Source organism: Cibotium barometz, chromosome 37 (assembly GCF_041138505.1).
Source record: "Cibotium barometz isolate CiBa-2024 chromosome 37, ASM4113850v1, whole genome shotgun sequence".
Lineage (NCBI taxonomy): Eukaryota > Viridiplantae > Streptophyta > Polypodiopsida > Cyatheales > Cibotiaceae > Cibotium > Cibotium barometz.
In genome coordinates, this window is record NC_141082.1 from 12,718,265 (window position 1) to 12,728,756 (window position 10,492).

At 43.0% G+C, this 10,492-nt stretch overlaps 1 protein-coding gene across 2 annotated transcripts; it reads right to left on the reverse strand.

The window, feature by feature from the left end:
- Window positions 1–398: 398 nt before the first annotated feature.
- LOC147616960 (uncharacterized) lies at window positions 399–7,920 on the reverse strand. 2 transcript variants are annotated; one of them, XM_086776608.1, is made up of 3 exons: window positions 7,383–7,920; window positions 811–963; window positions 399–735 (listed from the first exon to the last, which is right to left on the reverse strand). In XM_086776608.1, the coding sequence occupies exons 1-2, from the start codon at window positions 7,719–7,721 to the stop codon at window positions 841–843; spliced, it is 462 nt and encodes a 153-aa protein (XP_086632734.1). In that variant the 5' UTR covers window positions 7,722–7,920; the 3' UTR covers window positions 399–735; window positions 811–840. The 2 variants fall into 2 exon arrangements, with proteins under 2 accessions (XP_086632734.1, XP_086632733.1); XM_086776607.1 differs by having other exon boundaries at window positions 399–723; window positions 7,383–7,912.
- Between the last annotated feature and the right edge of the window lie 2,572 nt (window positions 7,921–10,492).

Consider the following 10,492-nt stretch of genomic DNA (forward strand, 5'->3'; position numbering starts at 1 on the left):
GAAGAGGGGCGAGGATGGAAAGGCAAATATGAAGAGGTCAAGTGAGTAAGGGGGTGGTCCAAATAGGTGAGGAGGGCTCAAAGGCATGAGACACGAAAGGCAGGAAAGGTCAAGGGACCACAGGGCACCAGAAGATGTCAAAGTGTGCACTCACATTTACTTATCTGCTTGAAAACAACATGTTTATAACAAAATGGCATTTCTAGTTGCACATGGGGAGATACGCTCACACATAACCGCTTATTACACTGCACCATTACTTTCTTTGCTTGCATAACTCGACCTACACTTCTTGATTCAATATCCTTGCTAACCCAGTGCAAAACATCCCCTCCCCCCCCCCCCAGAAAAAAAACACACGCACGCACACACACAGCATAAATAATGGTCGCTTATGGAGGCATTTATAGGTCTCAAACTTGGCAAAGTTAACCCAGTAGCTTGAATCAAAAACCCTACCATATATTATGGAGACCTGTCTCCCGACTGCCCTTTACTAAAAGACCGAAAATATTTACAGCCATGATTTCTAACAAATGTTCGTCTTTTGCACAAGCTAACATGCAGCACATTCTAAGCCCTTGCAAAGAACCCAACTTCAGCAAAATGGATCATCAAAACGGAGCTGAAAGGCCAGCTCAACATCAGCTGCCACATAGACATTGCAACCCTAACTCTTTGTATCAACAGAGCAAATTCGGCTGGACCATCCCCCTCCAAATGCTGAAATAGAAACTATTAATACAATCTTATTGACATTTGAATCAAATAGAAAGCTCAGGTAAATCATATGATTGAGAAAGCTTCTACCTGACAAGTTGGAAGAGGCCGACACTTCCATCAGTCCTTTCTTGTGATGTGAGGATTCATAAATTTGAGCACCTCCCTGATATACAGTTTGTCTCGCCCAAAAACACTTTTGAGCTTCTCGTCACACACAATCTCTTTCTTATCAAGTTTATTCTGCAAAAATAAAAAGCCCCAGATCAAACCAGGCAATGTTTAAAATACTATACATTTCAAAGTACTGCAGATGCTTGAAAAGAAAGACTCCCCCACAATTGAAAAGAAATACAGCAAGTCATAAGAGTAGGCGTCCTACATCGTGGACAGGTATATCCTCTTATTTTTGTGTTCTATAAACTTCTATTCAGGGGGGAATGGCAAATATGCGTAATATGGTAGGTTAAAGGAGTTGACGAGCTTTTGAAGGTGGATGAACACACATGATACAGGATACAGTAGCTTTTAGGAGTGGAGGTCCATTGGGGGGTAGCAAGAAAGACAGACAGACGCACACGCACACACCACACATACACACACACAGAGAAGAGTGTACAGTTGGGAGGGGGTAGTTAGTGAGAGTGAGAGAAAGGGATGATGGTGATGATATTTTACCAATCACTGGATAGCCAAAAATATCACATGGGACTAATGCAAGTAGTGCACTTCAAGAGAATCCTTGCCATGATTGAAAATGAGAGTGGCCATAAATTGGTCACACTTCGTACTGACAGGGGGGTGAATACATGTCACATGAGTTTGATGACTATTTGTCTTCTCGTAGCATAATTCACCAGTGTACTACTCCATATACACCAGAGCAGAATGCATCCATTAGGGACTGAGGGTCCACCAGCCTATACATCAGTTAAGGACTCTGAGAGAGTCCATCAGGCTAGAACGTGAACAAACGAACAGACGAAATCGAAAAACCTATGGTTTAGCATAAAATTGGCCTGAGAGAGCAGTTGGCCGCATCGTTGAAAATCTTGGATCACAGCCCATTTCCCATCTTTCTCGCATTTCTGATTTTCTGAAGCACGGTGGCTTTGCGAAGCTTGGATTGTCAAAGAGGGTGGAGCCAGTCTTCCCTTGTTTTGAACCCGAGGACAGCTTAATTTGTCCTTATTGATGTGCTAGAGTAAACTACCTCCTAGTCTCCCGCATATCTTGGCATCTCTGCATGCCATTCCGCCAACCCCCAATGCACACAGTCAATTCTAAATGTTCTCTATAGTGCTTTTCTCAACTAGAGTTAGCCATGCTTGAGTTTTGACCTCCACCATCTCTTGCAAGTTGTGCTCGATCTTATTATCCTTGGTCGTTAGTTCCTCTTTGGGATGGGGATCAAGCCCCATACCCAGTTAGGGTTCTAATATGGCAAGAGTCTTCAACCTTGCAAAGGCAGTTCTGAAGAGACGATTGCCTACCTGAGGAGGGTTATTTGTGGTTGAAAACATTATGTCCACTCCTCTTGACAAATAGCTGGATGTTTCTTCAGCATGAGCATTGAGGAGAGCTCACGTGAAAGAAAGCTTCAGTTTGCCTGCCTTGATTTATCCACATCACACGGGTGAACACAACCCCAAAACATTCCAGGCAGTGCCCATGGCATGCTGCTTGCACAAAACATGAACAGAGGAGGTAGGGTTGCCACTGCAAGAAGGCCAATAAGTGGCCCCTTCTGCTTGACTTGTTGGGGCATGTCTAAGCCGCGGAGCAGAGGTGGTCAGCAAACAGCCCTTAGTGGCACTTCAGCAGGAAGACGAGTAGATTTTCGAGCAGGAAACGGGAGAATGACAAGCTACGCATTGACCTGACCAGAGCAGGTCACACTACAGGAGCTAGGGCAGCTCTGAGACTAGCAGACGTCAGCGAGCTGTCCTTAGTAGCCTTTCATCTAGAAGACCAGTAGGTTCAAGCAAGAGGCAGGAAAATGACGAGCTGTACTTGGTGGCACTTGGTGTAGAAGACCAGTGGGTTTGAAGAAGAGGCAAGAGAATGACGAGCTCGGTGTTGACCTGGGGTGAGCATTGGTGCGTAGCCAGATGCTAGGCAAGAGGAGAGAACACCGCTACTGAAAGGCTAACCCCCCCTGTCTGGAAGCCAGCACAGAGCAGAAAAGAGTGTAGTGAATGAGTTGGGGGGGGGGGGAGAGAGAGAGAGAGAGAGAGAGAGAGAGAGGAGGGAGCAAGGGGAGGATTCTAGAGCGAGAAGGGAGAGACAGGAGAGGGAGAGGGGTGTGTGTGCGCGTGCGTGCATGCAAGAGAGAGAGAGAGAGAGGGAGGAATTTTATTTTTCTTTTATTTTATTTCGGGGCAGGGGGGAGCATGCCGCAGGGGGCAGGGGCACTCCACTCCATGAGCATCTTTCCTCCCTCGTTAGGGCCAATCTATTCTGATCCTAGCCCAGAATGGCCAGGTCAAAAATAAAATTTGCTCCATCCAAGTCTACTCCGGTACTGCTGCACATATTGCACCCAATTTTGGGCTTGTATTAATGGATCTGATCCTCGTTATGTGTGTAAAGGAACCACATTTTAATAAAGATTCTGATGGTTTAGGGTTAGACATGTGAGCTAGGGTGGTTGATGTAAAGCCATGCTGGAGATGGAGAGAGGAAGAGACAATACTCAGGAGAGAGAACAATTTCACGAAATTAACACTCCTGCGTTTCACAAAAATTAGGGCTTTTGTGGAAATCAACTCTCTACACCAACATTAAAGCTTTTGCAAACTTAAAAAATTGGGGCTTTTTAAAATAAAGCATGATGGAGTCAACCAGAGGTAACCTGGCCCTAGAAAGATTTCCCCACATGGCAAAAAAAGATCAGATTATTATTGATACAGGACAAGCTCTGGAATCTCAACAAGGGAATGGAAAGGTGCCGCTACATCACCAAGTGTGCAAGACCGGAATGACAAGAACGATCGAGCCTTGGCACATACAGGTCTTGGACTGGCAGACAATCTTATACATCACCTCGACTTAGACAAAACTTCAAAGGAGGTATGGGACAAGTTTGAGAATCTATTTGGGAATAAAATTAACAATTATAAAGTCTGTCTCAAACAAAAATACTACAATCTCCAAATGAAAGAGCACCATTCTCATCAAGAGCACCTCAGCACCATAGGTTCTCTCTTGCAACAGCTGGGTGCCTTGAGAGCCAACATTGACGAAGATGATAGAAAGGTACTCTTCTCCAACCTGGAAGAGATTGAAAAGTTCAAAAAAATGCTATCCACACTTCGGGTATGGAAGATAATGTATGAAAACATGGTGGCCATCCTCATTGACAAGGATAGAAGACTTCAAAATCAAAATGCTACCAGCATTGACTTAGAGAAGGGTTTCTTCACAAAACAGAAGGGCAAGAACAAAGGGACAATTGTCAAGTGCACCTTCTACAAGAAGCTAGGTCACACAGAAGACCGTTGCGTCAAAAGAATGGTAAAGTAACAAATCATGCCAACCAAAATGAAGATGAAGAGTTTGAGGATGCACCAAAGAAGCCAAAAACCTCTACTTTAGCACCCGAAAAATACTTCATTGCCACATTCTCTGTTCTATCTCTTTCAAAGATAGATATTGATTGGGTATTATACTTGACCACACATGATATATGCCTACCATCCTAAACTACCCCCCTTGACTCAAAACAAGGATTAATTGAAGTATTGGAACCGTTTATAACACAAGGTGATTACAAACATGTATAATCATGTTTCGGGGGACATCCTAGTCAGAGAACTCTTATTGATACTCTTTAACACTCCCCTTATCAAGATTTAGTATGACTGACATATATCATGTGTGGTCAAGCCGCTTTCAAAGATAGATACTGATTGGGCATTATATGTGTTAAAGAGTATCAATAAGGGTTCTCTGCCTGGGATGTCCCCCTAAACATGATTATACATGTTTGTAATCACCTTGGGTGCTATAGGGATTGACCTTCATATCTATGGTGATTTGGGCCCACAATTGCACATGTGATTCAAAAGATCACAGTGGCAAACACATGGACTCTCATGCCAAGCCTGATAAGGGGCTTGACCACTCATGATAAAATGTAAACTACCCCCCCTTGACTCAAAACAAGGATTAATTGAAGTACTGGAACCTTTTATAACAACCTTAACTCCGAAGGGGGTTTGTTGGGTATTTCGAAGTCTCGATGTGTGTAGCCCTATGAGTATGTGTGTGAACAATCCCTAGAAAGACTATTGTTCTTTTGTGTGTGGACATTCACTTATGTGAGTAAGAGTGTGTGAACCCACACTTAAGAGTGGTTAGAATAATATCTAGATATTATATACCTATTTGACATAAGTTGTGATGTCACTCAAAGGAGCCTCTAAGGCTATAAAAGCATTGTACTTGGTTAAGCTTCAATCCATCACATCATGAGTCATGCAACACAAGAAATGCCCCAAATACCATTTGATGTCACAGGCAGCTGCAGGTTGGATGTCTTGATGCGCAGAGTAGTAGGTGGCAAGAAGGGCGCACAAAAGTGACGTGTCATAGAGATGAGATGTTGAGATACACGCGGAAGCAATCATCAACAAACGGTTGGCGACAATCACCCATGACAACAGGTGCAAAAGATGTCATTGGCTGTTAGCAAAGTGGCACAACAGGCGTAATGTAGTACAGGCTTGGGCGGCGAGGCTAGCATACACAGACTAGGCGACAAGCGGCTATCTTTGTCGGCAAGCAAAGGCAACAACAACAAGTCTATGCAACGGTGTTGGTGTCGACAGAAACAACACTAACAAGGGTATAAACCCCGACCCTAAACTATCAACTACAACTAGTTGCAACAATTAGATGGACACTAGCGACAACAACTCAAGTAATAGGCGAACCAATTCGAATCTGACACACGGCAGAGAACAATAGAAGCGTCAGATGAGCAAGTCATCTCACATATTGTAAAACCTAACTAGGCTAGAATCTGCTCTAATACCATTTGATGGTTTAGGGTTAGACAAGTGAGCTAGGGTGGTTGATGTAGAGCCATGCTAGTGATATCGAGAGAGACAGAGAATACTTAAGAGAGAGATGTGTTAAACGACTCCATGAGATTGATTGATGTGATGGATTAAAGCTTCACCAAGTACAATGCTTTTATAGCCTTCGAGGCTTCTCTGAGTGACAACATAGCTTGGGTCAACATGTATATAATATCTAGATATTATTCTAACCACTCATAAGAGTGGGTTCAAACACTCTTACTCACTTACTCACATATTCACACGCACAAAAGAACAATGACTCGCAAGGGTACACACACTGAGATTCCGAAATACCCAAAAGGTTCCAATGCTATGCATAATGATAGATTTACAAACTTGTATGATGAAAGTTGGAGCAGTCCTCTTCCCTCATCCCAAATATCATTTCATACTAGCCAATATCAAATCTTGCCTAATCCTAGATATTGCAAGGCTCCCCCATCACAATTCGCAATCCATACAAACATGTATTTATCCATGTTTGGAGGGAAGTCAGTCTTTTCCAAAGGCGAAGCTCATGTGACTCAACAAGTGAGTCTTTTCCAAAGGCCAAGCTCATGTGGAAAAGATGCTTGACTTGAGCTCCTATGTTTTGCACAACCTATTTTTCCCAACCCTAAAGAACTCTCACAACACACAAAACTGCTAACAGGCAAAGGTGAGCAGCTATCGACTTGTGATGGCAAAAGAAAATATCATACCAAACATAAATATACATGCAATGATGGCTGAGCATTTGACAAAATGCCTAGAAACTCCCAAATGCTGCAAATACTTAAGCATCAAACAATGTACGATATGACCGTTGCAAAAAAAACTGCATGTTGAACCTGATATGCACTACAAGTCCTAAAACTTGACAAATTCCGGATACCTCGCAATCCCAAAATGGACCTCAAAGTAGCTCCATATCTCACTAAAGTCCTTGTGACTTGACTAGGGAGGACAGGCGGCCCTACCAATAACCCCTCAGATTTACATTAAGCCAACCATATCATTGTTGTCCCATGCAAACTTGTGCCAGGCCAACTCACCCTTATGGAGGCTTCCCATCCAAACCCCCACTAGAACGGTGACAGCTTGACATGGTTGTAAACTATCACACTGAAACATACACCAAGCAAAGCATGGTAGCATCAATCTGACAGAGAGAAGCTTCACCAATCAGAGCTCGGTGGACGGTAGCACCCCATGACCGCCAGGAAAGACCTTAGGTCGGCACTTCCCCTTGAAAAAGACAAGGCTCCCTCCGCTCTCCTTTTCCTCAGGAAACGAGCTTCACCCTGTGCATCACAGGCGTTGTGACAGCAGAAGTGAACCCACTGGTTCTTCTTGTCAGGAGTACCATGCCCTACAGCTGCAGCCTGCTGCTGTCTCAAGCTCACAACCATACTCTTTCTGCAGTGAGGGCCTCACCAACCGTTTGGTCTGCGCCCTTATTCTCTGCTCTTGCTTGTGCCTACATGATCCTCAGATAAAGCCCCGCCTAGCACCATCAACCTCCCTCGTTCATCAAGGCATGCTGATAAAAAATGAAGGGAGCGCAGTTAGATCTAGGTAGACCTAATGTTTTACCTGGAGATTGCGCGCCTTAATATAGTCCCATACGCGCTTTAGAGCGTCGGGCCGCGTGGTCTCTGAGACCTGCACAACGCTGGAGAGGCTGGACGAGATCTTGTAAACCACCTTTGAACCGGCCGCGTTGTTACCTTTCCTCTTGGTCTTCTTCTCCTCTGTTGCCGGGGCAGCAGGAGGAGGAGGTGGCGCCGCCACCGCCGCCGCCGCCGCCGCTTTAGGCTTAGTCTTAGCCTTGGCCTTGGCCGCCGATGATGAGAAGCATCTCTTGGTGGGGGGCAGCGACTGCGGCGCTGCTTTGCAGACCTTGACGGCTAGAGAGAAAAATGCAGCTCTCATGGTGAACCAGAACCTCAAACACGAAGGCAGGATACTCGGAACTTCAACTCTCTAGGGTAAAGCTCACTCCCGAAATAGCAACCTCGGAATTTACCATCGCTAGGGTTAGCAGAATTAGGGCTGAGGCAGGCTCCCAGTTTGCCAGCTTGGCAAATTTAACTTCAAAAACTATACACTAAAATTGCTAATTTATATGCTTCTTTTTTACATCTCATTTTTTATGGGCCTCAAGCCTAAGTGACTTCCACAATGTGAATTGTGTGTGGGTTAGAGAGAGAGTGGGGGAGGGAGGAGGAAAAGAAGAAGAAGAAATATAAGAAAATCATATAGAGCTTTAGTACATGACGAGTCACAAGGATTGGTACTTCTACGTCAAACTATGATGAGATCATGGTGACAATGGGAAACGAAACAAAATGGCTTTTCTTTTGTGTGAAAGGAGGGCTACACTAAAAAGCTTTCAAATGTGCTTTACGAGCTAAAAATCAAGAGGAACCTTTTATCTATTTTACAGCAGCCAACATTGATTGCAACTTGTGGGCTCACTTCAATCATAATGGTGTAGACATCTTGGCTACCAATGTGGTTGGAAGAATCATGCTCTTAAACAGCCTCAATGAGCTCTTGGCTCTCTCTTTTTGGACTAATGTGGACATAGGCAAGCTATGGCACAAATACTAAGCTTTTATGTTTTTTTACATTTATAAAAAGGTGAGATTGTTACACATTTGCCAACTTTTTCACCTATGCCGAATGTATGTGAAGCAAGCTTACATAATGGACCAGTAACATCAACAATTATGTCTACAAGAGGCACATTGATTGTGGAAAGATAGAATGCTTAGATGTAGGGCAGTATTTCCTATTTTATTTTGTTAATCAATGGCTACATAAGGAAGAAAGTCAAGGTATATTTTCTCAAGGATAAGGATGAGGCCTCTCGAAAATTCTCAATAAATAGCCTAAAATGGTTGAAAATAAGATAGGTATTAAGTTAAATAAGTTCAAAACTTAATTGGCGGAGAATTTTTGTCAAAATTTTTAGTGGAATAAGTTCAAAACTCAATTGGCGGAGAATTTTTAGTGGAATAAGTTCAAAACTCAATTGGTGGAGAATTTCCGTCAAAAAATCTAATGCCCTACTGCTGGTGAAAGGAGTATAACAAAAGGAGAATTTTTAGTGGAATAAGTTCAAAACTCAATTGGTGGAGAATTTCCGTCAAAAAATTTGCTGGTGAAAGGAGTATAACAAAAAGTGGCAACTCACCACAAGTTACCCCATAGTAAATTGGAGTAGAGGAATTGGGTGATCTGTGAAATGGCTCAAACTATACTCAATTGGAAAGAACTGCCCAATTTCTTCTTAGCCGAGGCAATAAAGACTATTGTGTGCAATCTCAAATGCATGAGTAAGGCAAGGTAAATTATAGAGAGTCGTGTTCATTGAGCACTTGATTATGGAGCCATAAGGAGATCATGTTGTTATCAACACAACCACCACCAACAAAACAATAAGCTCCCTTTTTGAATGACAAGGGTAACCTACACCCCATTCATAAGATGTTGACATATCGAGCTCAACTAGTGCTGCGGACATTGATGACCTGCCTGGGTGATAGTTTTTGTACCTACACCACTAGCATGGTTGGTGAGATTATAGGCAATATGTTGCCAATGGTTTACAGGCTATGTGAGTTATAGCGCCAACTCATATAGTAGTCGGGTTTACACTATGGACCAACCTTTGTAAGTTATAGCAGGAGAGTACTTTCCCTTATAGTATGTAGTCTTATCTCTTTATGTTATGGTTGTATAGAAGAGAAGAGAAGAGAAGAGAATAAGATTTAGCCTTGGGTACTTGTCTACTCTTGTGTGTGTTGGCTTGCAAGGTGTTCAAGCTCATCCTCTCCCTCGCATTCTTCTCACGGTATCAAAGCACATGTTCGCGTGAAGAGCTCAAGAGACACAAGCTCTTTATGTTATGGTTGTAAATAATAGAAGAAAATTCAGCCATCCATCTCTCTTGTGTGCTTGTCTACTCGTGTATGTGTGTGTGTTTGCATCATCTCCCCCACATGCTTCTCATGGTATCAGAGTGCCTGTTTGCGTGAAGAGCTCAAGAGGTAAGCAAAGGAAGTGGTACATGGGTAAGTGTGACTTCATCTCTTTCCCTTTGATTTGGAAGCAAATCTCTACAAGTAGCTGCTACTACTAGGCAAGAGTAGCATGCAACCACAACACTCAAGTGCACTATCACATCTTGAGCCACCCTTCACAGTGAAGCAAAGGGGCATTATATTGTGCAAGGCCATTTCGGGCCTCATAGAATATAATGGATATTGAGTGATTTCATATTTTAGATTCAAAGCTATTTTGGCCCCATTTTGACTCTGAGAGTTTTCCACCACGGACTCTATGAAAGTGTCGATTTTAACTTTTGACTATGTATGGAAATTTATGGTTCATAGCAAAGCCGGTTGTAAAACAGTCTGTATTGAATCTGAGATTTCCAAATTGTCAACAATAGATGTATGTTTGTGTGACTGTTCCATATATAGTTGCGATATAACAAGTGTTCGGTACCACTATGTTGAAGATTACAAGTTTGTTGTAAGTGCAAAAGCTTTTGCAAGCACTGTTTGGTAAGTTGTTGAAGGTAAAGATGTCTGATAGTTTGTCACAAACTGTGAATAAGAAGCTCGACAATAAAAATTTCCAGGCTTGGAAATTCAGGATGACCAATAGGAAAAGGATATTGGGAGTTCATCACA

Excerpts from the sequence above, each read along its gene's own strand:
- LOC147616960 (XM_086776608.1), bottom strand. The coding sequence starts at position 7,721 with ATGAGAGCTGCATTTTTCTCTCTAGCCGTCAAGGTCTGCAAAGCAGCG. Across the intron at positions 964-7,382 it reads TTAAGGCGCGCAATCTCCAG|AATAAACTTGATAAGAAAGA; the intron begins GTAAAACATTAG and ends TTATTTTTGCAG.